The sequence below is a fragment of the Falco naumanni genome, chromosome 4, assembly GCF_017639655.2.
Source record: "Falco naumanni isolate bFalNau1 chromosome 4, bFalNau1.pat, whole genome shotgun sequence".
In the NCBI taxonomy this organism is placed as follows: domain Eukaryota; kingdom Metazoa; phylum Chordata; class Aves; order Falconiformes; family Falconidae; genus Falco; species Falco naumanni.
Genome location: NC_054057.1, coordinates 96,059,311 through 96,086,064, shown reverse-complemented (window position 1 = coordinate 96,086,064; position 26,754 = coordinate 96,059,311). Strand labels below are relative to the sequence as shown.

The 26,754-nt window shown below is 40.1% G+C and overlaps 1 protein-coding gene across 4 annotated transcripts in view; it reads left to right on the top strand.

Annotated features, from left to right (window-relative positions):
• The first annotated feature begins 1,852 nt into the window (after positions 1-1,852).
• SLC25A26 (solute carrier family 25 member 26) overlaps positions 1,853-26,754 on the top strand; it is an 89,028-nt gene continuing 64,126 nt past the window's right edge. The window contains exons 1-5 of one of the 4 annotated variants that reach the window (XM_040593579.1): positions 1,853-2,041; positions 3,829-3,985; positions 5,610-5,719; positions 22,088-22,192; positions 23,648-23,695. In XM_040593579.1, coding sequence (XP_040449513.1) covers positions 2,009-2,041; positions 3,829-3,985; positions 5,610-5,719; positions 22,088-22,192; positions 23,648-23,695 — 453 coding nt within the window. In that variant the 5' untranslated portion in view covers positions 1,853-2,008. Of the gene's footprint in view, positions 2,042-3,828; positions 3,986-4,557; positions 4,661-5,609; positions 5,720-22,087; positions 22,193-23,647; positions 23,696-26,754 lie in introns of those variants that run through there. The other 3 variants (XM_040593581.1, XM_040593582.1, XM_040593580.1) reach the window with 3 other exon arrangements.

Here is a 26,754-nt window from a genome sequence, read left to right as displayed (position 1 = left end):
AATAAGGTCTCATTTTAAGTGCTGCCATCACTGGGTCGTATGGGGATAGCAGTAACTCTAAAAGCATGCTTCATTTACTGCAGATGTCTGATTTTTCCCTCAATATCGCTCCAAAGTACCTAATTTAATGACAGATGTGAACCTTGAAACTGAGGAACTTTCAGCTATTGTGTTTATTTAGCCACTTACCAGAACACCAGCTGGAAATGGTAGATTTCAGATCGTTTTTATTTCTGTCTGAATAGCAGGGTTCTTTCAGAAAGCCAGGTACTCTGCTGGGTGTTACTATAACTGCTCACAGTCCAGTCTTTGCTATATTACAGCTGAAATATGTAATGGTGGCTTCTGCTTCTTCCAGGGATCAGAATCAAAGTTTCCAGGAATTAATTCCTAGGACAGCAAACTGGCCTGCCTTAAGCTTCACACGCATTGCGGGCTTTGGAGGAAAAGAGGGTCAGACAGCCATACTGCAAACAGGTGTGCTAGTGATGTCAAAGGAGTTCACTTGTTTGTTCATGTCCTGATATGAAACCAAGAAGTGATCCTTGATAAACACAACAAAGCCTAAACTAAAACAAAGTACTGATAATCCACCAGATTATTGTAAAAATGTTAAGTTAGGACCAGAAAACCAAGGAGCTGCCTTCGTTCAAAGGAGGTTGAGAGATACAATACATTCAGGCTCTTTCTATTTTTGCCTGCAGAGCTTTGAGTTTTTCATTCAAATGAAAATGAAAACTAAATGAAATGAAGACTAACATTGCCTGTCTCTGGGGACTGAGGCAGTTCAGGAAAAAAACCCACAGCACTGCAGGAGAGCTGTAATAAATTTGCTGAAGCTGGCAACTCTTTAATGTCAATCACGATGCTGCTGCAGGCAGATGGTACAGGACAGGACAGCATGGTGCTTCCCACCTGCAAAAACCCTGAGCAATTTGATGAAGAGGAGCTGAGCTGCTTGTAGGTGGTTATTGATGCTGAGAATGTGAGGCATCGTCACATCCTTGGCTGCTAGGCCCAAAAGTCATCCCAGGTGATGTGCTTGTAGCCAAGGGCATCTTGAAGCCTGTTTATTTTCTGGTTCTGTGTGCACAATGGTGCTTTCCAACATTTACCCCTTCTCCGTATCCTATAATTTCAAGTGTAGTTTCCTGCTGGGTTAGGATTATGAGAGGACTCTGTGCCAAAACCCTCTCTGCAACTTTGGAAACCGCTGCTGATTTGAATGCCCTTTGTGGAGACGCCTCAGCAAGACACAAATGCAAAACACAAAAGCGTTTCTCATGGGAGTGACAAATGGCATCTTCCCTTCCAGGGAGAGCCAGCACATCTGCTCAGAGCTATGCCTTGCTCCAATCTGCTCTTTGTAGGAATGGCCCACGGAAAGTCTGTGCAGGATGGTGTCAGCAGGACACACCAAAACCAGGGCGTCTGCGCCGCAGGTATCGATTGAGGAAAAACCTCAACTGACTTCACAAATGTGCTCACCTAAAAATGTCATATTTCTTCCAGTGGATCTGCTTTCAGAACAGATCCCAGTCGCTGGCGGCTGGAAGCATGGCGGCCACCCACGCCTCAGGGCCGCCCGGGCCCAGTGGCAGCGCAGGAGCCCGGGCTGAAGGAAGCGCCACTTCCCTCCTTTTCTGGAGCGAAACCAGATCTACAGATCACTACTATGTAATAACTAATCAGCGCTTACTGACAGCTGATGGCTGCTTTGGCCCTTAGACAGACAACCCCTGTGTGCGGGGCCCAGGGTCCCGCTCCCTCAGCAGGACGGGTGACGCTGCCGGGCACCGGCGTCGCTGCCCGCCCTGCGCATGCGCGGCGCGCCGGCACAGGCGCAGTGACAACCCGCTCCCGCCTGACCGCGGGCCAGGGGCAGCAACATGGCTGCGCCCTTCTTCGCGCCCGGGACGCGGCTGCAGCGGGGCGTCTAGTCCCGTCCCGCGGTGGGGGCGGTCTGTCTGTGCTGCGCCGTGTCGCCGCCCGGTATCGCCACTCCTGCATGGAGCCGCGGGAGTCCTGGGCGGCCTTGGCGGTGAGTGAGCGGGCACGGGCCTGCCCGTTGCCACGGCGACGCGGCGGCCTCGGGTGCCGGCGGGAGCGCGCCTTGGTTCGTCCCCTCATGGCTTCGCCGGCCGCCGCCGGGCGGGCATATGGGGGCCGTGGCCTGGCGGCGCTTTGCGCAGCACTTTCCGCCCTAAAAGCTTCTTTTCGACGTGTGCTCTCAAACAGCGTCACATACAAGGGGGTAAAAGCCCGTGGTCTCCGTAGCTAGGGACTGCCCTGCGGGTATCCGGCGCTGGCTCCCGGCGCCGTGTGGGAAGTCGTGGCTGTGAGGAGAGCTGCGGGCCCAGGGCCGCCGGGGCACGGTTGGGTGCAGCTGCCTTCGGGCCTAATTTTGTTTAATCGTTTTGGTGGAGTAAGCTTTAACTGCTACGTCCCACTCCCGGTAAAGGTTTTTCAACTCTTTGACTTCTCATAATGCTGTTGTAACTGAAAGGTGGGGAGAAGGTGCCTTTTAGTTGTCTTATCTAAAAATCACTGCTATTTTCTGCAGGTGGCCTGAGCACGCAGGTATTGTCGCCCTCTGGCAGGTGCTCTGTGAGCTGTTTCATGAATTTAAATGACATTTAAGATACAGAACTTTGAAAACTAAAGAAGCAATTAGTAACTTTGATTCATGTTTTAACAGATGGCTAGATTAAATCTGATCAATGTTATTGTGAGCAGATAAGGATTTTGATGAAAGGAGTGAAAAAAAAATCAATGCATGCAAAATAGCCAACTAGATTAAAAGAGTAATTAACTTATTGATTAAAACTTTAGTACTAGATAGTGAACACCTCTCTGAATCCTCTGTTGGCCCTGAAAAAAAAAATGGTAACACACATGTGATTTGTTTTCAGGCAGAGTTAAAAATCTGCAGCTGTTCCTTGTGCATTTCTTGTGTGTTTCTTGTGCACTGCTTTCTGTGAAATAGACTTCAAACTAAGTTTTCCATTCTGATTAACGGTGCATCTAAGTAATGCCTCATAATGGATTAATACTAAATACTGATTATTTTTCTGTTTGTGAAATCAGTTTTTCTATCTCAGTCTCCTCCTCCTGTCATCTAGAAAAACAAAGTCATCTAGAAACATAGACAATGGAAAAGATTGAGCTTGAGTCAAACCCTTTTTTTTAAGTTTGGTTTTAAGAATTGCTTTGGCTAAAAACCTTCCCCTTTTCTTTATGACTTCGAAAACATCTTTATTTAATATGACTTTTTTTCCTGTAGACTTTTGTCAGCAAAAGAAATTAAAGCCGTTTTAGTTTGGGCTTTGTTCAACAAAGGAAAGGGGAGGGTAACACTTTAAATAAAGAAGTTTGCTAGAGAAATGTGCATGTGCTTTCTAGAGATGCTTAAGGGGGAAGCAGAGTTTCTTCTGTGTTTACCTGATCTTATCACACAACTTCCTGGAGGTGTTGGTCATTTTGTGCTGTGTCATCTTGATAAATGACATTCACTGTCTTGTTTTTATGTGTAGTGGCTAAGTGTTGCATTGCTTTGCTTATGCTATTCAAAACACTGAGATTGTTTTGACACTACCTTAAAAATGGTTTCAAAGTTGCAATATCTATTGCTTTCTCTCTTTTGTTGAAGCATCTTTATAGCTATAGAAGCTATTGAGGTCTGTGTAAGACTATTAGTTTATAATTCGACCTCAGAAAGGATAGGGTCAGTAGTACTTTGGTTTAGGCATGCCTCAGTTACTCGCATAAGCGCCACAACTTCACTCCTATGAATATTAATGCACTTTACTCCATGGTTTTGTCTTGAAGGCTGGTGGAGTTGCTGGTGTCTGTGTTGACTTGATCCTTTTTCCCTTGGACACTGTAAAAACAAGACTGCAGAGTCCTCAAGGATTTAGGAAAGCTGGTGGCTTTCGTGGGATCTATGCTGGTGTCCCTTCCACTGCTATAGGATCCTTTCCAAATGGTAAATTTTCTTTGGATTGTGCTTTGTCTTTAACTGGGAACTTAAGTAGTATAGGACAGTCATGCCTGTAGCTTCCTCTGCTGCAGGTGACTGTTTGGATTCTGTGAGTCCATGTCCAGCTGTGAAAAGCAGTTTGTAGAATTGTATGTTATTGAACAAACCTTTGAGCGAGCCTAGAATGAAGGCTGTTGCATGTTTAATCTGAAAAGTAACCTTTACTCCTTGGAAGTGTTCCCGGATATAAGCCTGTCCTTACTCATAGGTGCACCCTGAAGCATTTCCCACTGCCAAAGAGGACTTGAGTCTTGCTTGCCCTGGACATTTTTGTTGCAACCCATTCTTCCATGGCTTTGGGAATGGAGCAAAATTCAGAGTGACTGAGCACTGGAGGTCTTTGAGCTAATTGCCCTGGGGATGCTCTGCCCATCTCTTTCTCCCTAGAAGCATCTACAACACTTAAAATGAGAAAACATTAGGAATACTTTGAAAGCCTTAAAAAAGTAAATTTTTGTAGTCCAGCAGAGAAGAGGCACCTAAAATTCCTAATCCCTTTGTCCATTTTGTCTTCGTAGGGAGGGGTAAAAAAGCAGCAAGCTATCCTGTCAGTAGTGAATGTTAGGAGAATTTTGCTGACAAATCCACCGACACCTTCAGATCTTTGATGTCCTTCATAAGGTGATATAAAAAATTCAGTTCTTTATCTTGTCTGCTCTGTTATCTCCTTTTGAGATGATAAGCATCTTTTGATTAGCAGAAGGCAATTCACATAGCCCTTCTTTACAATTAAAATCTGTTCCCCCGCCAGACATGTCAGTTTTTTCAGGATTTACATCTTCAAAATGTGAACTGTGGTTTTACTTTTCCAACGTATGACTAAGAACTGAAATTATCTTTAGGAGGAATAACCCTTAAGGTGCAAGTGCCTTTGTACTTGACTGTTGCAGTGAATAAACACAGCTTCTGTTGCTATGCTCGGTTTAGTTTTGTACATTTCTTGTTCATGGACAAGACTTTTACGAGTCCTTCAGAAGCCTGGAAGAATTTTTTTATGGAGCTAAAGTGCAAAATATTAAATGGATGATAACTAGGAAGAAGTTATTAATAACTGCTACTGAAACAGCTTTGCATGTTGCAGGTTAGCAAACTTGTATCAAGTAGCTTGATGATTTCTGGGTTATTGTTGAGTTATTTTTACTTTTTTTCTTTTCAGTTAATCAACTGATTTGTGTCTGTCCCGCCTCCACCCCCTCCCCCCAATAAAGACCATTCAACCAAACAACCTCTCTACCCTTCCTATCTATGAATATGGAAGATAACATTTTTTCAAAACTGGACATTAATGACTAATTAACACATCTTTCCTTATCTCGTTCCTAAATACGGCCTTAAGTCTTGACACCTTTGATATTAATGGGAGGTTAGCCATTGAGAGCCAGGAGCATGAATTTCTGAAGGAATTATCTCACAGATTGTGTTGGTACTGTTGTACTCTTTTGGGGCAAAAATACCCTGTTTTCAACTACAGTTGCAGAATAATAGGTGACAAAATCCATGTCTCAATGTTTTTGTGCTAGTTCTGTGAAGGAGGAACAGTTAAACAACTGCATGTATTCTTGAATTTCAGCTGCTGCATTTTTTATCACCTATGAGAATGTGAAATCCATGCTGCACCATGACTCTACATCTTACTTGACTCCAGCAACACACATGGTGGCTGCCTCCCTTGGAGAAGTGGTAAGAAAAAAGTTCATATATTGTGTGTTTGTGAGAGGAGTGGAAACCATTCAATTATGAAAACTAAGGTTAGGTGTCACACCTTACTTTTTTGAGTGTTGACCATCTTTGTACTTGTGAGAGTTCTTAGAAAGATACTACTTATTTTTTTTAATGAAGTGTTGGCATTTGTAAGGATTGTTTCAAAGTGAGTAAATGAGTTAGTAGTACAATTCTTAGTAGGCCTATTGGCTGACCTTACTAAGTTAGTAGACAGTGGAAGCATGGATTGTTCCAAAACATGAACACACCTTCACATTGTAATTGTCATGCATCAGTGTTAACATTCAAGAAAGACTTCTAGAGCCTTTCAACTTCATGTGAGGTAGTCATGGAATGGATTTTTATTTTAAAAATAGCTGTAAACACTGATGTTAGATGTAAAGTAGTAGGTGCCATCATCTGAAATGTGTGCACCTTCATGCGTAAGAAGCAGTATTAACTAATTAATAAGTCTCACCTCCATGCTTTCACATTCAGTCAATACCTTTTACCAAAATATTTTATTGTATTTTTAAAAAGACTCTCTAAGTGGATGTACAAAGTGACATGACAGGTTAGGGCAGCTGGCAGCTGTGTAACTTCACGTACCAAATGACAGGTAATGCTTTCTTGATGAAACCTGTCTCAGTGAAAAGTGGCATGGGTAATGTAATGAAGCTTCTCCCCATGAGATGGACATCTGTATATTTTGGTGACAGCTTTTCACATGATCTCACTGATAGCTGTAGCCCTTAATTTAGTTTTTTCATTGGGATATTGCAGGATAAAGATACATGTGAATAATGAAAATACTTTCTATATACAAGCTCTTTGAAAACTCTTGCCCCCCACTTTTTGGAAAAGTTTCTGTGTTTTATATCCATTACATCCATTAGTTTGTTTATAGCAGGTTCTGGAGCTGCGAGTAATGGCTTGTTTTGCCAAGGTTTATACAATACCCAGAATAATCAGGATCAGATTCTATTGAACACTTTACATCAGGGGTCCTCAAACTTTTTAAACAGGGGGCCGGCACATGGATGAAGTGGCAGGAAGTCATCTGCGGCTGCTTGGTTTGCCTCCCCAACCCCCGGCGGGGGCGGGGGGGTTCTGTAAATACCAGGGGGCCAGATTGAGGACCCTGGGGGGCTGTATCCAGCCCACGGGCTGTAGTTTGAGGACCCCTGCTTTATATGATCATTAAGGGAAGTCACAAGAGAAGCCTCGCTTGTTTTGATGCCTAGGTCGCCCTTGCCTTGTTAACACCATGTACTTTGCAGAAATTGATTGTGTGCATGGGTAGGTGTTTGTTTGTTTTATATTGTAAGTTAAAAATGAAATAGCATTAACCTCTTTAATTTAAGCAACAAAATACCTCTTGCCCTCATGACTTTCCAATCTGGCATATCTAGGCTCTTTCCCAGGTTAAATTCACCACTCTTTAGAAATCTTTTTTTTTTAATTTATTTTTTTGGAGGGAAGAAAAAGTTTTCAGTATTAAGGAAATATCAAGGCTGTATTTGAAAGTGACATTATATTCCAGTTTAAGATCATAACATTCACTTCATTGCCAATGCAATGCCAGGATGACTGGACAACCTGTAGATCCACAGAGTTGAAGTTTTAGCACTGGGAAGAGCTAGTACATGGTGCTCCATAACAGGAACTTCCTGTGCTAATAGACTGTAGCAAGTGTTGAGAGAGAACACTTCTTGATGTGATGAAATGATGATCATTCCTATCTGATCCAGACACAAACTTAACTATAGGTAAATACTGAAAACACTTTATCCTAAAACTTGAGTGTTCTGTTTTTAAAAACTGTTACTGAAGTTATTTGCAAATAACAAGGGCAAGGTTGCTTTGGGTTAGCTGAATCAAATACATTCCAGGTTAAGCAAAATCCTTTTTTTCCCAGGTACTTCTCTTGTTTTTAACTGCAGAGTTGGCACAGTGCCTTGGCAGTGTTCAGGGCTAGGTGTTCAGCTGTCAACAGTCCCATTGCTGTTCCTGCCAGCACTGTCCACCTCCTTTCTTCTGCGTTTGTCACACTGGGTGTTTTCTGGCACTGCAGTCATGAAATGGGGTGAATTGCTGTGTCCTCACAAGCTTGGGGGAAGGAAGTGGGCTGTATGCAACTAGCTTTTCTGGCTCTTTTGCAACTTAAACTTACACTTTTCTGCCCCACATCATGGGCTATTTGTCTGTGGTTCCGCATTCTGCTTTTATTAACTGAGTTTTTTCGTGCCTTGTGACACTGGCTTCTTTCTCTCCATTACACGTAGCTGTGTATTTATACTCCCTGTGGTGGCTTAGCTTACTTGTAGGTTGGTGCCAAGCTACTAGAGTGCAGAGAGATCCATGCCATTTTAGCTTAGCACCAGGTGCCTCACTATTACAGCAGCACAGCCTAGCTCCTTCCCATGGGAAGCAGGCCAGCTCTGTCTGCTCTTTGTGGGTTCAGCTTTGATTCCAAAGTATTTTTTATTCTTCTGTTAAAATGATACTGATTAGATTGAGTGGGACTTAGCCAGGGAACTTAACATACCAAGCACATGAAGATAGGTGAATACAGCACTTACTAACCACTCTGGTAGTGGTTATATGCAGGAGGAGATAGAAAGTGATAGATTTAGGGCTGGGTGGGATACATTTGTGTTCCTGCCTCAGGTGGATTCTTTTTGATCTTGATCTGAGCCTGTGCTGTCAGGTTATGACTTCTAACTTAAGGCAATGCACAGAACTTATTTCTATGGAAATTCTCTAAAGGCTGTTAGAAATCAGTGAGAGGTTCTTCACCGCTATAGCAGTGCATGGCCCTTGGATTCCTTGTTTGCCTAATGTCTTATGGAACAGAAGATCGGAGAGGTGTTTTAAGCTTCTCAAGTACTCTTTTAGAATCAAGTAGAAGGGTGATAGTGTTCATGAAGAGGTGCTCTGTGATAACATCCTCTAAAAAAATCCCTCTTTTTTTTAATGAGTGTGTTATCTATAGAATATGTCCTCTGCCTCTGAGGGTTCTGTGAGAAAACTGTAACTGGGTAATTTAATCATCAGCAGACAAAGAACCGTTGCCTACAGATGACTCCTTTCATGATTACAGTACCTGTTGTCCTTTTTTTCCAAGGTGGTCTGTAGTCTTGTGACACTCACAACTCAGGCACTTAATGCTTTCCTTTTCATGCTGACAGAGATGCAGCATAGTTAAATGAGTTGCTCAGGGCTATCTCATGTGCTTGGCTTTTGCTACTCTAAGGCCATTTATTACATATTCTAAGAGAAATATATAATAATAGCTATTGAAATGGCAATCTGACTTTATGGTGTGGAAGCTGTGATGTTGTAACAGCCATTTTTCAGCTAATATAAGATTGTGCTTTTTTGCTAGCTTTTCTCCACTTGTGTTATGGGAGAACTAAGCTGTAAAATAATTGAGGTAGGGATTTAGAGATTTGCTACAACAAACCTGTAATAAAAATAGGACAAAGCAAGATCTTTTCATATTTGTTTTATATAAAGTCTTAACCAATCAATAGAAATATATAAACTATTCCAAATTGCGTCAGGGTGAAAGTTATAATTATAGTTGTATTGATTTGTCATTAAGTTTTAATCAGGGTATAACCACTGGGACTATTATTTTGCCATTTTTTTTTTCCCTAATACGTACTTTTCCTCCTTTGTGCACTTTAATAATTACGATGATATAAATTGCTTTTAAATGTGAAATAATAAACCAAAGACTCTATCATGTTAGGATTCCCAACTCATCTCTTTGCTTTTCCAAACTTTTTACAAACTGGAGAAATTAAGATTTAGAGCAAGAAACTGATGTTGGATTTTTTAAGTTTGGTGCTCCTTTACTGGTGAGCATAAATGAGTCAGCTACCTTTTTGTGCATCAATAAAATGTGAGTATGTGCTAAGTTTGAAGGTGTGTTAATGCTGACTAATCTATGTTTTGAATGTGACCCAGTAAAAATAATAAAATAAGTAAAAAGGAAAAAATGCAAAGATTGCATCAAGATTTGTTTAAATATATGGGAGAAATTGATCAAATGGGAGCTTTTAGTTTTTATAACAGCCACTCTTCTGTATTATTTTCAGCCTGTATAAATTCATGGGAAACACAGTGTCCTGGAACTGGTTTGGTCCAAATCCTCAGTTTCAGGCTAGGAGGCACAAAACCAAGCCGTGAAAAGGCAATGGCTGTAGTGTGTGTGGTTTGGTTTGGTGTTCTTTTTCTTTCAGGCAGAAGGAATATAGAAGGCTAACCTCATCTCCTGAAGTGAGATAAAGAAAAGTACATACAAAGTCTGATCCTGTTAAACATAATTTTTTCTTATAACTGAATCTTGCTGTATAGGAACTCAGAATATCCCATAATACATGCAAAATTACTTACAAAGACACAGCCAAAACTCTAGAGGGCAGATATATGGTATATCATCTCGTCTCTTCAAGGAAAAAGAAGGTTGAAGAATACATGAATTACCAATGGGGGGAAAACCCTTATTACACCACTTGTGTAACTGAAACTTGGAGATAGGAAACACACGGCATCCAGGGCTTTGGAACTTTTCATCTTGACTCTGCATTGTCCTGTATGTTTAGTCTGCCTGTATCTTTACAGTGAGCTGCCAAATGTGCTTGGAAAACATGATATCACAGAGAGTGGAAAGGAAAACCAGATGTTCTAAAATTTTACTTGTAATATTCTAAGGCAGTATAAGTAACTCTAAGAAGGAGCATTATGTTTAACCTCCTAGTGCCCATTTTAAATAGTAACCAGGTGCGTCTTGCAGATCCAGAGTTAATTGTACAGCCCCAGATTGAGTTGTACAGAATTTTTAATATCAGTTTAATATGACAGTGTATACTATTAATTACAAGAAACCTTGATAAAGAGAAGTTCTCCTCTGGGCTTCCCCCACCAGCCTTTTGCAAACATGGTTTTATGGGACAAGTTTAAGACTGTCCCAGTTTGACCCATGAGGTTTCCTTCATGAATGCCAACATGGTTGGCTCCAGCACAGTTAATTTTATGTCCTGCTGGCTTTTCCATGGAGGTGAGAGTAAAGTAGTTTGGATCACGTTCGAGAGAAGCTTTTTCCATCTAGTGTTTAGATATTGCTATGGTTACGATCTGAACTTTGCAAGATATTTGGTGAAAGTTTTGGGCTTCTAAATATCAGGTTCCCTCTTATCTTTCTGACCTTTTGTTTTATTTTTAATTGCTATTTTTGGTGATGTTGTCTTTTTTTTTTTCTTCTTTTTTTTTCATACTCTGTAGTGACTTTCAGCTCACTTGTCTAAGTGTATGGGAGGACTGAGGACCAGGATAGGAGGTAGATGTCCTGTTCTTTTGGCAGCTAGCAGTAATGACGGTGCTCTGGAAGTAGATTACTAGCTGAGGTTATTGACTGCTTTTGTTCTTGTGTAACTTTCCAGAACACTTTAGGATTACAGCACTGGAGATGTGTTGACGCTGTGCAGTGCATCCCCAAGACTGCCAGATCCCAGGTTATTTGCAATGAAGTGGTGTGTTCACAGAGTATGCTGTAGCACCAGAGTAACACGGATCCTGAAAGCTGCCTAGTCATATTATTGACACTGTGCCTGCATTTGTCCTGTTAAATTTTTAAGCTGATGTAGCCATGATACTTTAGGTTCCTCATCTGGCTCGTTTTCATTCTGCTTCACTGTCTCTGCAGTGTGGTCCTTTGAGTTGTATAAATTCTGGAAAAGCTCGTGGGTCTAGAAAAGTGTTTCTGGTCTGGCTGCAGGAATGCTAAAACTCAGGCTACGTACTAGGCTTTGGTGGAGCATGAACCTCATAGAAAAAGATGGAAACTTCAGCTGTATTCTGAGACAGAGAGAATGGTTAGGTAGGGACTACTCCCTTCAAAGATGATAGGCTTGGCTGTTCTCAGCAAGAAGGATTTTGACACAGCCTCACACTTAAATTTTTCCAAAATTTGAGAAAGGGGCGATCTTGAATCAGTTTGGATTAAAACATCCAAAATTTTTTCATTTCAATGGGGAGAGAGGATCATGTGGCTCTACAGGGCAAGGTGAGGACAGGTATTTCAAGGTGAAATTCCAAGCTCACTTGTGTATTCCAGTGGGTTGCCACATAAGATACTTTTGTGATAAGAGCAAAGTGTGTGGTTCATCTGTGATTAGCATCTGACCCTCGGTATTAATAACTTGGGAATTTTTTATCTGCTGTTGGGATGTGTCAAACAGGAAAGCTTCTTAATGCAGGAATTATCTTTCTGGGGAATTCAGCTAGCTTTCTCTACTAGACCTAACTTGTTTCTTAGAAGAAGCAAGCCCAAATGCAAGCAAGTTTATGGTTTACAAATCACCATCCTGTAGAATAACATTTTGAGTGTGCTTTTAATTCAAATAACATAGAACATGCACTTTCCTTCTTTGTTAGGCTTGGGTGGGTTGTGTTTTTTTGGGAAAAAAGGCCTTTTAGTCATAATGGACAACATCATGGTGTCTATCTCTGTCCATGAATTAGCCCCTTCTTCCCAATGCCCTGGCAGTATCTTTTTAAAGAGTTAATTGGTTTCTATTTAATAGAAGAAGTGTATTGGTATGAATTCTGTTGAGGAACTGGCTAGGTCAGTTGCAAGAAGAAAGTTGCTATTAATGTCATTCTGAGGAAAAGGCAGAAGCATGAGTCAGACAAATCCAGAGAGTAATACTATGAAAGAATTTCCAGCAGAATAATTGGTCAGGCTTGACAGCATTGTAAGCCCTAGAAGATCAGCTTGCAGGAGCCCAGCCTAACAGAGATGAAACAGCCATTCACATCAGACATGGAGTTAAGATTTTAGCTATTTGAAACTCCAAAACTTGCATGTTGGAAGATGTAGCTTTTCATTTCAACAGGAAAGTTGGACACTAGGGAGAATTGCTTCTAAATCCAATTGTCTGCTGCAACGAAGAAGTGACTTAGTACTTACTGTGTCTAGACTTTAGGCTGTTGGCTTTGAATTTTTAACTATCCATTTTCTAAGAGCTGAACTGATAAATGGACAAAATTGTTTAAAAATGAAAAGCTGCATTTTCTTCTTCATCCTGTCTCCTCTCAATCAATGTAGTATCGACTGGCAGACCATAGTCTTCAAAGTAGTATCCAAAGTGTGACAGCAGTCAAAGTCTGATGCGACCTCTTCCACAGTACTTAAGCATTTTTTGATGTTTTCATTGATCAGTGCCTGTCATTTTAGATGTGACTGTGTCTTTTGTGTGTGTGTATATCTAGGTGCATAAGGACAATGAGAAGGGGAACGTGCTGACCCTGGCGAGATGCACAGTGGTGGGGAGTGCAGCAATGCAGGTGGTCTATTGAATTAATCATGGTGGATTTTGAAATATTCATAAATTAATCAAGATGAGGTCAGGTCTGCAATACAGGTGCTGTAGGATTTTCACCAAATGCTTATGTAGAAGCATAGCTGAGCTGCGGTTGGAAGATGGCTGTGAAGGTGAGACTGCTGCCATTAAGAGCTAGTGGAGAAGGAGCATAGTTAGACTGGATGAAAACTCAAATTAGAGCTGCAGCTGAAAATGGTTGTAAATAAAGATGAATGGAGGCATGAATCCAGAAATGCTGCCAACAAATTCATCATACAATTAAAGGCTGAAACATCAAATTAAGAACTGTCAAAACACCTAACCAGCCACCCACACTGAACTTTTCTTGCATGCTCCATGTTAACTGCATGTACTGCCTCATTTTCATCAGCTGCCCTTCCTAGATTCCTACTTGGTTCAGGACTTAGAGGATATACTACTTCGCAGTAAAGAGTAGGAGCTTGATGGTTGTCATCTCTTTTCTTTCAGTCTGCTGATATTCAGCAGATTTAGAAATATTTGTAGCTCAAAGTGTCTATAGAGGAAAGTTAGTTTGGGTTAAAGGGTGTAAGTGAGAAATAAATAATTTAAAAGTATTTCCTGATGGATTTCCTGGTTTGCAACATACTCTGCCAGAGTTAGCTTTGGAAATGTCTGAGGTAGTTTAGGGAAGTTTATTCCAAAGTAAAGTTCTGTACAAGGTTTGTCAGGAATAGCTATTTCTGAATACCTCCATATGTGGACAAGCCCGTAATTCTTTGAGTGAAAAGGCTGTAGGAAAGAGTAAGGGATCAATTAAAGGAAAATGCTTGATAAAATACAATGTAGTTGAAATTTCCGTGTTGCAGGCCAATGTAACCTCAAGAGACTGAGCAAATTTTAAAATACTAGTCATCTTTCAACAGGAGACTTAATGTGTTTTCAGAAAATATTGCCTGTGTTCTCTTGCCTGGAATCTCATTAACATTTGTCCTCCTGTAACACAGCCTGACCCCACTTGGCTCCTTGAAAACAGTTTTATGTCGGATGGGATACACCATGCTACTTCTGCTGAAAGAACGGTTTGGCTGGTGGATGTGGTTAGTTTCTTAAGCCTTTTAAAATAAGTTTAACAGACTCTCAGTGGTGAAAGAGTTGCTGGGATAGATTGGATCATGCAGACAATTATGTAGGTTGAATTAAAGGTCTACTTTTCTTCAGCTTTAAGGCTTTCTGTGTTTAAATGTGGTAGTAATTTATGATTCAAGCATCAACCAATTTTAAGGAAGGTTTTTTGTTTGGTTGGGTTTTTTTAAAGCTGTTCAGCTGTCTGATTTTTACCATTCAAGTTTAAGCCAACAGCTTGTGACTGTACTGAGGAACTTCAACATTTATGGAACACTTAGTTTGTGCTGCAAGAGATGTGCATAACATCAGGCCACTTTCAGTAAGTTTTAGGTTTAGTTTTAAAAAGGTAACAAGACTCTACATTGATTAAACTTTGAAAGACTAGTTTGTTTAGGCAAACCACTCATACTTTCAAAACATCTGCTGTGAGAAGTACTTCCATGAGGAAGTGTTTAGTGTTAGTCTTGTCAGTTTCACAGACTTTCCCTGTTCTTTGCCTGTTAACTGATATAATTGGAGTAACATTTTCTCCTTGCTGTGAAGGGAACTTGGCAGAAATTTCCACTGTTAGAGGAAAAAAAAGTTTTTCAAGGTGTACCTGACATGGCTGATGAAGGGGTAGGCAGGAAACCCACAGCAAGGGTTGTAGGGTGTGTACCTGAGCAGTTGAAGATACACGCAGACCTGGCTATTGTGAAGGAAGAAGTGTGTGGTGGTGCAGATGATGCTCTGGAGCAGGAAGAAGTGAGCTCTGGAAAGCAATACCAAGGAGTGGACTGAAGTTTGACAATGACAGGATAAAATAACACCCTGCAAAACAGCTCTGTAGATTCCAGGTGAAGTCATCCAAGGTAGAAACTTGGAGGAAGTTGAAAACATTTGTGCAGTAGTGCCAGTTTTCCAAATGCTTGTGACATTTGGTCCCCGTGAATGGTCTCATCTCTGAAATAATATGTTTTTAAGCTCTGGGAAGTGCTGAGATCTGAGGGATCTTGCTGGGTGAGATTGCTCTTGGAAGAACTGTTTCCTGCCAGCATACAGGGGAGCTGCAGTTAAATTAATGAAGGCCTTATTGTGTCAGTCAGAGGAAAAGATGGGACAAAGAGCTTGGCATTGTCTAAAGTATCCCATCCAGAGCCCATTAGTCAAAACTCGTTCTCTCCATGGGGTTTAAATTAGGAATGGAGTCACCTGTTCATGACCCCAGCAGCTTTGCACAGGACTGAATTTAACTATGTTGGAAGGGCACATCTGTGCTGTGCATGGATGTGGGAGGGGAAAATAAGATTAGCATATTCTGAGGTTTTACTTTAAAGATGAACACTTTCTGGCTGGCACGTAAAGCAGAAACTGACAGTGAACAGTACATATATTGGGCAGTTTCTGTCATCGCTGGAGACATTCCTCATTAACATAAGTGTTAATGCTTCAATTTTCCAGTTCAATTTTGCTTTAGCAGGTAGCACAGCCTGCTGACAAGCACGTGTGGAAAGACTTGTTCACAACTTGCATTGTGACCCATAGCAAATTACAGGCCATAGAAACTTAAATTTTTGTTCTGTGTTGGTCAAAAGGGCAGCAATTATTTAGATGAAGGTTTATTGGTGTTTGAACTGTTATGAGTCCATGATTGCAGCAGTTCAGGCTTCCTTGTTCAAAGAAAATATGAAACCAAATGACAAAAGTGTATTTCATGTTTCTGAGCTTTTCTGTTAATTTTCCTGATGGTGGAAAGGGTGAAGCAGTTCATCTTCCATCTACAGATACATCTTGTGCTCCCCAACTTGCCTGCTATCAAACATTCCTAATCCAAGGGTTGTGACCAGAGTTTAGAAACAATTATTTGGAGGATGAAATACTTTGCTAATCTTATAATACTGCACTGAAAAGTTCATTTTTTCACTTTCATTGGAGAGGGGAATCCTGCTGAGATCTGAAGAACCAAACAAACTTAGGTTTGGAGAGGCTCGGAAAGCTACAGCACTGAATTCAAAGTTGTTGAGAGCCTCTGACTTCAACCAAGAGGGAAATTTCCTCTTTCTTTTTCAGGATTCAAAGGAAATCAGTGCAATTTTAGATTTGCCTATTATTATAATCGTTCAGTTATCTGAGGAATGGAAAAAGACATTTTTAATGTTTCAGATTAAAAATGTAACTTCCTACTTAGAAGGTAGCATCTGACAGAAATCGAGATGCTCAGATTGTGTAATATTTATTAACCTATTTTGGGAAGCAGCAATTTTTTATATTAAAAGACAAAAAACCAACAACAGAACAAACCTGAACTTTAAGGTAGCTTTTGTTTGCAGGAGTATGACCAGGGCTAATGCAGATTGCACTTCAAAACAAAAACCCACCAAAAAAGCAACCAAAAAACAAGCATCCCAAACCACCAAAAACGTCTTTGTTCCTTCTTCTTTTTGAATGGGGTTATAGAGTTGCTCCATTTTTGTTGCCTGGTCCAACATCGTGTAGAAAGAGCAGTCCTTCTGAGCTTCAAGAATGGGATGAATGATTAGGATTTTGGTACTGGATTGTCTGCAGTTTAAACATATGTCCTTTGCTAAGTCATAGCCTCTTTGTTGTAATTTTTGTGCAGCAGCTTTTTTTTCCTGAATGGGTTAGTGATTAGATTGCACAGGTATAGTGAGGTTTAGTTTAAAGTCTCTGCTCTCTGGATACGAAGTTGTATAGTGTCATAAATTAGATTCTTATTTGATTAAGAATAAACTTACGCAAATGACATTTAAGAGTAACTCTCCCCAGGTATGTTCCTTTAGTTCTGTGTTAAGTATTAAATTATATTTATATGGTGAGCATCAATTAAAGCTTCCCAGACTACTCAGACAGATAAAGTCATTAAAACTAACCTCCTGCTTGGGAAATTTAAAACTAAAATACTTTAGAAAGTGTTCTAAAGGGTTTAAAGCTGCAACACAGAATTTTCTGGAGCTTGCTACGTGCTTCTGTACCCAATTTTCAAAACAGGCTTAGCTATGCAAGTCAGAGATTTGCTCAGTGTCACTGAGTGCAGGTTCCTAAATCACCAGCCACTAATGTATTCCACAACAGTTTCTGTCCTCAGATGACTCTTCTCCTGCCTTGTAGCAGAATGGCTGGCTAATTACTAAGTGGAAAAAAATTGGTCTCAATCCTCACCCAAGCCCAGGCTAGTGCAGAGCGTAGATCAGCTTGTTAGCCAGGAGCACATCAGGTACCAGCATCTTAACAGAATGGGCTTTTAGTCTTTGCCCTGCAGTAGCCTGTCTTAAGAGTGTAGGTAATATCTGTCTCTTATTAAAGATAAGAAGTGCTCAGAGTGTATGGTTGTGGCAGCTTTTAAGAGTGTGAGTCAGATCATCAGCTGTGCAAGGTGCATGCCAGGCTGCATAAAGAAATGCATTCTCAAGTGTTCTCCTTAGAGGTACAGAGCTGCTAATAGTGTTGTACCAGCTGTGTCCCTGGTTCTGAGAACAACGTGCCATGCATCAATGCAATTTAAATACCCAGCATAAGCCCCTAATAGCAGCAGTAACACCTGCTCTGTCCTCTTCCAAACGTTTCTGGATACACCTCATGCGCAGATCATGCCTGCAAGGTTGGTGGTCTAACTGTAGTATAGATGCCTAAAAACAAATGCACATTACCTTTGATTCTCTAATAAATCCTACAAAACCGTTCGTGTAGAAAATGGTTAACCTGGAGCACAAAGGATGGAAGCAAAAGGCTGTTAATTTAAATGGAATATGTTAATATTTGGGTAATAACGTAGCTCTGAAGACCAGGAGGAGTTCTGATCTTTTCTAAAGATGTTGTATTTGGCTTTGCCTAAAGAACAGAGCATACTGGGTAGAGGAGCATAGACCTGCCTAGTGAGCTAAAAATGATGTCATGGTGGTTTGCAAGGAAGTGCTTACTACAGAACTTGCAGTGGCAATGCAGTGGGTTTTGTCTAGTCCAACCAGCTGCTTCAGATTCTTTGTCACATTAACCATGAGATCATTAAAAAAAATAAAAATCTCCTTTTGATAGGGAATTTTCTTCAGCCGTTTTCACAGGAGGCTGTTTGCTGCTGGTTTCCCTGAATGAGGTGTGTGTGTCTTGCAGCTTTTAAAGTTCCCTGGCTATTGAATCATCAAGGCCTGGACGACCTACTTGCACCGAACCCTCTTGTAAGCGGGGCTATACCCTCTTTGTTCATTTTTATTGTGTGTCCTGTGTTACTGTCTACAGAAAAATGCTCGGTAGCCTTGTGCTGTAGAATTAGATGAGTACTGCCTCGTTCTGAACAGCTGCTCCAGCTTTAAGTAGGATTGGTGCCTATACCGAAGTTAGTGCTTTAAGATAAGGTGTTTCCGGTAAACTTCAGTGAAGCCATTCAAAAGGCTTCGTGCAGGTTCCTGGTGCTATTTGCAGCCGATCTTGTTAGCTACGGCCACATAGGAACTGCTTTCGGATACACTGAAACAAGCTGTTTAAATCGGCATATATAAAGAGGCTTTGTGTTGACTTCAAGGCACTTTTGAGACTTTAATTGCACTGGTCATTCTTCATGATCAGCCGAGAAGACACTGGTCAGAACTACCAGGATGAGCCTGGGTCCAACATGAATCTGACCAGGAGATGGCAGCATTGATGCATGGAAGGAGTACCCGAAACTTTTCCCTGAACTCGCAACGTTAAAAAATAACCTTCATCTAATTGGAAGATGCACTGTCTTAGGAATACATAGATAATGTTAACAAAATAGTCCTATTTTTAGTTTTGTCCCTAACTGGCTAATGTAAGTCAGTAAATGAAAAATGTAGTTAGGTTTGTGTCTAAATATTGGAGTCACCCTTTGACCTGGTAATGATTTAAGACAAGGATTTCAAAATTCAGTACTCTTTTGTACAGAAGTGGTTGTAGTATTAAAAGGCTAGAAAGGTAATAGATGCTAATGTCATTTCTGGATACCTGCTCTGTAAACTAATAATAGCTTTGCTTGTAGCTGTAAAACTGGGTTTTGTTAAAACTTAAATCTAAAATCCTTGAGCCTTTTGTTTTCAGCGTTATTCTTCCTGCCCTTATGTATGCATGTGCATTGACATGGGGGAAAGTCTGAAAACTGGACAATTATTTACCAGGTCAGGTAATACAAGGTAGGAGCTTACAGGGTAGCACTCATTTTTCCCCTGAACTTATTCTGTAAGGTCTTGATTCTGTCTTTCTGTTCCCATCAAAAGGTGGGAATAACTCCTGGCTCCAGAGCTTGTCTGGAAAAATTAGCATGGCCCCTATCAACTGTGTGCTGTTGTCTGATGCCTTGATGTTGGCCAAGGTAGCTGAGGGCCCACAGCTGTACCCTTTCCATGTCTGCCTATGCGGAGGTTTGACAGAGAGCTGATTTGACATAGGGTCATCCCCTAAACGAGTAGGATGCACCAGGAATGGCCTGAGTTTTGCAGGTTGTATTGTGCTCTTCTGTGGCAAGCCACAGGCTACATCTCTGTGAACAACCAAGAGATTAAAAAGCAATTTCTTCCTGGGATCTAGGTGATTTGGGAGGTGAATGAGTTCCTACCGTGCGAGGTCGCATTATTGTCTGACTTCCACATCTGTTTATCTAGTAGCCGATGCAGGTAAAAGCATATATGTGAACAGTTACTGCAGAGCAGTCACACAATTATGCCTTTCATCCTTGCTCTTGCAATTTGCTTATAGGTTTCAGATGTCTGAAAATTTAAGTATCAGTTCTCTTGGTTCATTATTATCATACTGGTGCTGCTTGAACCTGTTTAGCCAAGAAAGCAAATTGTGGAGATGTGCATTGTGTTCTTTCAACTTTGGCAGCATTACCTGGAAGGTGCTGCAGTGATTGAGATCTAAGTGTAATAGATTGGAGATTTTTCTGCATCCATCTGTCCCAGGTTGTTACTCTTTTTCAACCTTGTAGGCGAGTAAGACTACATGTGAATTTAATCTTGCATACTTTACTTCAGAGACCTGTGTTTGACATCAAAAGACTACTTAGATTGTTATTGATAGTAAGGTGCACATGTAGGAACAAATAAGGTAACACATTGTAAGTTCAGGTGCACAGCACAAATGTCACCGTTAAGTCTGATGTTGGCAGCTGTAGCTTATGGCTTTTTTAGTACCAGAAGTGCCCTATGGAGCCAATCTGACAGCGCAGCCCGGGTGACACAAGCCTTTATTTCCTTTCATAACAGCACAATGTAATCACTGTTTTTGTTCTTGTGCAGCCACAGATTCCCTTGTAAGTGCAAATTTAAATGGGAGAAACATCAAAGTTAATTTGAAATGAAATGCACCCCAAGTAGTCCGGGGGAAATGGAGACATTACTTTGTAGCCACCCTTCTCCTGCCAAAACTGCAGCACCCCAGATGTCAGGAAGCCACGCTGCGCTCTTTGTCTGGTCTTGATTGACTGGATTGTTTTCATCCGAGCCTTTTTAAAGCTTTCCTCCTGCCTCCATATTTTTAAGGAATAAAAAGCTAATATAAGGACATGGAGTGTTATGAAGCACATGGAGTGTTATGAAGCATGAAGTTCTATAAATATTTATGCTGAACTATCAAAAAACTTGACAGTTCTTATTTTCTTGACAGATTGGGGTCACTTGTTATTTTTGACCCTGAGAATTGAAGAGCACATGGAGTTAGATCTGTTTGTAATGACTTTTGGATATTGTTGTCTGGTAAACTTGTAGGAATGTAACAGGATAGCAGGCTTTTTCTTGGTCTCTGAGAAAATGGAACTTAAACCTTGTACTGTTACCCACAAATGACTACTTGAGTTACTGTCTCTGTGCCGTCTGGCAGTGAATTCCTGAACTAACTTTGGTGCCTGCGTTTGAGCTAGCAGCTTGGTTTGCCACTTCAGATGGACAGCTGTCACTTAGGTTGCTTTTGACTTGAAGTACTTGGTGATCACCCATACATCTAGGAACTACAGTGTGTTCCCCAGCCCAGCACAGTGTGGGATTGAGGAAGGCTAAACATCTGGCAAAGGCCCAGGGTGTCTCTGGTGTTTGGCCACCAGTCCCAGGACTGCTTTAAGTATCCGTGGGGCCAGCTGAAGACAAACTGTTCTTGAAAGTTTAAGTGCTGATAAACAGGCATTTTGTAGAGAGATGAGAAGCTTGTAATTCTCTGACACTTCGGGATCCTCGTTCCTCAAAATTATGTACCCAGAAGCTTAACTCCTACCTGAAGCCAGGTCTGGCTTATTCAGAAAAGCTGGAGCTTTGTGGTGGCAGCCACATTATTATATCCAGCTGCATGGGCCTTTCTTGCCTAATAAATTCATTGTGTAGGAAAGAATCCATCTGATGCTTCACCTTGAATGGAGTCCAGCGTGTTTCTATGTAAACCTTGAATATATCATTTGCATCTAAAGCTAACGGGAGTGTTTCTTGCTGTCAGTCACTAGAGGGCTCAAAGGAACTACCTAGGGAAGAAGTCTGTTGTTCTTCAAGTCTTGAATCTCTAGTTTAGATCTGTGAAAGGGGCGGCAGGGGTGTGTGTATGGAATTTGTATGGCTGCCAAAAGACAGGATGGCTTCAAAATTTTAGCTTCATCAGTGATATTCCCCACCCAAATGTACTTCTGGTTTGGAAGTTAAAAATTTCAAGGGTATTTCCATTTTTCTGTTTGTACAATTTTATGTTTAGAAAGTACGTAGCTCTTGATGCAAATCCATAAGCTGCTCATAAACAGCTTTTAAGTCAAACTCATTTAATTACAAAAAATATTTCCTCATTTCTCAGATTTCTGTCCTTGGAACAATCTCTAAATGTGTCCACTATATGAAGAGCAAGGCAGCAAAAGGAACTGCTCTCTCCATGTCTGGTTCTCTTGCAGGTTGCATGCCTCATCCGGGTGCCATCTGAGGTCATCAAGCAAAGGGCCCAGGTTTCTCCTTCCTCTAGTACCCTCCAGATTCTCTACCGTACCTTGTATCATGAGGTGAGTTCAGAGCACAGTGTCAAGTAAGTTGCTTCATTCTTCCTTCTCAGTGCCATACATGTCCAGAAGCATTCCTACAGCTTTATTCTGGATCTTTCTGTGGTTCTCTAATGCTCTCCCAGAACTTTCCCATCTATTCTTGTGTTGTTAAAAGCAATTGGCGTGTTATGTTTAAGGAAACCAAACCTCTACCTCCCTCATGTGAATGCATTTACATACACGCTTCAAACAACTCTTTTTGTTCCTCTTTTTATAAGGGGTACCTGCATTTGAAAAAAAAGAAAGTAGGGCGTGGAATTTAGCTTTCCAGTTTCCAAAGCTCTGCTTATATGTATGTAAGCAGTCTTTGTCTGGGACAACAGAACATTGGGTCTCTGTATATAGAGTTTGCTGAATGGTTTCCAGTTTTTGAAGCAGGCTTTGTAGAGGATGTCCTAAAGACACCGTTTTGGAGAGGGTATGTAGGAGCTCTGGAAATGAGTGCTCATCCAGTATTGGTAACTTTTGAAAAATAAAGGCTTCTGTCATCTTTTCAGTAGTTACACTCTTCCTTCCTGTAAAAACCTGTTCAGGGCTGTTTTTACTGAGTCTCACAAGGGGTGTTTTTCAAATTGTGTTCCATAAGAGAAACTGGCTCCAGAAAATGCTGTGGGGAAAAATATTATACACACTTCCATGTGTAAAAGCCAGGAAAACGGAAATAATAAATATGACCTTTAAATGATCCACTTGATTTTTATTTGCTTGTAAATGAAAACTATTGTGATAACCCTGCACAAGAGGGTTGCTGGAACTTCTTTCTGGGACCTGATCATTTTGCTCTAAAAGCTGGTGCTCTCAAAACAGTATGGTTTTGCCCTTCTTTGTAACTGGCCACAGAACTATAAGACTTGCCAAACATTTGAATAAACTGTCCTGTAAGATAGTAAACATAATTTTATATACACTTATAAAATGTTTTGAATGTTATCAGCTGGTTTAAAATATGAAATATTTGTCTTGATAAAAGCTCTGAATCAAGGCTAAGAAGGTGGGCATAGGAAGCTGTCATTCTATGGTTCATTTTATGCAGACTATTTAAACAGAAGAGTAGTAGCTTCAAAATACTTATGGGATAGTGGATACTTCTAGAGCAAAATATTGGGCAAGTAGAGGTTGAAGTAATGTGTTTCTGTGCCTTCTTGCCCTTCTAATTTTAACTGTAAGGTATATTATCTTCTCTATAAATGATTATTCTGAACAGTGGTTAAATGATCTTTGAAATAAACATAAAATCCTCTGGCATTGTAAACCATGGAATATAGTATGCAATGTTATAATCAATATAGTCAATTTGCAAGAAGTTCATGTCTGACATTCAGTAAGGTTGTAATGCTTGCCTTGTAATCACTGATAAATTGTGGTCTTTGGCAAACTAATTCACTGTAGCTGATGCTTTCTTTTGTTGGTTTACAGGGTATTGAAGGACTTTATCGGGGTTATAAAAGCACAGTATTAAGAGAGGTAAAAAACTTTTCTTTTTTTTTTTAATTGATCCTTTGCTTCAGTTTGTTTTCTAACAAGTGAAAGTAGTGCAATTGAGATAAATTCCTCTAACCATAAATTCTTAAGCCCTAATGTATTTCATTCTAGATAAGTTACTAGTCTGTAATTTAAATGGAATACTGATAATGTGCGCTAAGAAAACCTGTGTTAAATGCAAAAATTCATCTACCATGCTGTCTCTCTGTTCTGTTGCTGCTAATTGTAAAAGGATGGAAATGTATATGTTAACATGATGAAAACCAGAAAATGAAGTACTGGAAACTTCCCCAAGTCTTATGATTGCATCATGTGAAGTATGTGTATGCCAGCAATGGTGAACTGGTGGCATCAGGCCAAGTTTGGCATAGACAGATTTAGGCTTTCTTTAAATATATTCATCAGCAGATGCCAAGAGATTATCAGTCTTCTGTATATAGGGAGGATTGTGCTTGTTGGGTTTTTTTTAAACGTGTGAAAGAAATGCATTTAGTTATCCAGTCTATAGATGTGATATGGCATTACTTAACTCTAAATCAGAAGTACATCACTGTTGGGGAAAAAAATGGAGCTAAAAATATTTTGGCCTGCTTGGCAGAAAATAGTTCATAAAGTAAAATCTCTTCGTAAATGTACTGTGAATTACAGTATTGGTGTCATGGAATTGTTTCATGTGCTGTGTGAACTGAAGGCAGATTATAAAAGAGGTAGAAAACCATACTGATGAACTCCCACTCTAAAAGCGTTTCAGAATCAGATCCCAAGAGGTTGTATTTTGACAAAGCAGAAGTTGCACCATGGGTAACTCAAATCAAGAGATGAGGCTTGATTCCTATGAAATCATAACAGCTATTGCCCAGGAAGGGTTCTCTACTTACTGTGTTCAATGTGGTATGTGTGGGTTTGTCATCTTATATTACTTAACTGAGTAAACCAGGTTTGGGTCTTTGGTTCATTGTTTTTTTAAACACAGGATCAGGTCTATTGGCTGTGTTGCCATTGATAGTAAAGCCAGTTGCAGAGGCTTTTTAAGCCTTCATTCAATAGCTCTGCTTTTAAAAGCCTTTATTTTAAAAACTGTTTTAAAGGCAGTTATGTTAGCCAGCTCTTGTTACAATTATGGAATAAAGATGGGTAATAAATAAAAAATACCAAAATAAGAAATACCAAATGTAGTGTTCCTAAACGTGTTGACAAATGATAATGCATTGCAGTCTATTTTAGCAGTTTTGAGTGCTTAAAAATTAGTTACTTGTGCAAAGACAGCACCTGCTTTTCTGAAATGTAACCTCCACCATAGATAGCTTCGTCCTATACTTATTTTCTGGCTCACTAAACACGTTATTCACTCAGTTTTCATTTGGAGGCAGGCAAAAAAGGCCAACGAATCATTTTGATTTCTCTGAGGGGTTCTGAATAAATGAATAAATTTAGATCCCATTGAATACAGATTTTGCATACTAACAGGTAGATAAAACACATGGTTACTACTGGGTGTTATTCCCCTTAAAATTTGTTTTGACATATGTCAGGATGGTAATTAATTTGCAGACCATATTCATGGCATAGCGTGTGACCCTGCTGAGATAACTTTGTTTACTCAAAATGGCAGCACTTTGTTGGAAATTTAATGGGGGTCTTCTCCATTATGTATATTCATAAAAGATCCTTCAGGACTCATTTCAGTTGAAGTATTGCTTTTTGGGAGAATCTGTCCAATAGAATGAGAAATAAATGATTACCAAATGAAATGTGCTTTCTCTTCAAAATGAAACAAATCATAAGTGATGTTTAAGAAAAAATATAAGTCTTTGAATTTAACACTGTTAAGACCATTGCATTTTTCTGACACAAATACTGTAATGCAATGTCCGCTTGAGTAAGAACAGCATATTGAACCTTCAGCTGGAACTGTTGTAAGCCTGACATTTAATCTCTGTATTTTCCCTTCTATTTGAGTATACTTTTTCCTTTAAGAAAAGTCTTTGTTTTCAGATAAAAATCTATGTTAATTCATTATTGCACGCATCCAGGTAGCTGCATAGTATGTATAGACTGATATTTAATTCCAGCTGACTTCTATATTTACCGAGTTTGTTTACATGCTTTGGTTCTTTACTTACACAAAACTCTTTGTTTAGTTACAGTGGAGTGGGTTTTTTGGATAGAGGGCTTCAGTCCATGATTTTTAATTTAAAAAAAAGAATAATTGGAAGAGGCTGGTAATATTGATGCTTTTTTTTAAAAGGAAGATTAATTTTAGTTGTTGCATCAGGCTAAAATTCTGTGTAATACACAAAGCGGATTTCAGTGCTTGGACAGAGATCTGCTTGTGACTTGCTTGGACTTCAGTGAAAATGAGTGTGTTTGTAAATGGAGTACAATGTTGAAACCTTATCTTTTTACTATAGCGTAGTAGATCTTTTCAAGACAGCCTTATTCCGCTCCATGTAATTTGCATTAGCTGCTGTGCTGCTTCTGTTCTGGTGTTCTGGTGCAAGGTAGTTGTTTCATCCTTCATTTTTTATTTTCACTTTTTCACTTATTCCCTTTATCTTCTCATCAGAATACTTTCTGTACAGATGAATATTGTAAGAGAAAGAAGATGGCTAAATATGTAATGCTTTTGGAAATAACTTCAAGTGAACCTCAATGCTTGGAAATTTTGCTATGACTCTTTCATCTACCTCCGTTTTGGTGCCTCTTCTCTCACTTGTATCTCCATTACATTTTTGGTCTTTACATCTATCTTTGATGTAGTTACACTGAACTAATCCTAAAATTGAAAAGGAAGTGAGGTACAGTGCCTCATTCTGTTGGCAGTAGTAGCCTGAAAGAGACATCCGTGCTCCAAGAGGAAAGCTTTTGTGCAAAAGCACAAAGTGGGAGTATGGCTATTAGGTTGCTGAATGAGACTTTGAATAAATGGCAGAAATCGGAGGCTGTGAAACGATGTGGAATTCCCATGATGTCATTTCCAAAGCAAATCCAAGTGAGAATTGTCCTTTCCTATGGTTGTAGTGTACCAGTGTGCATCGGTG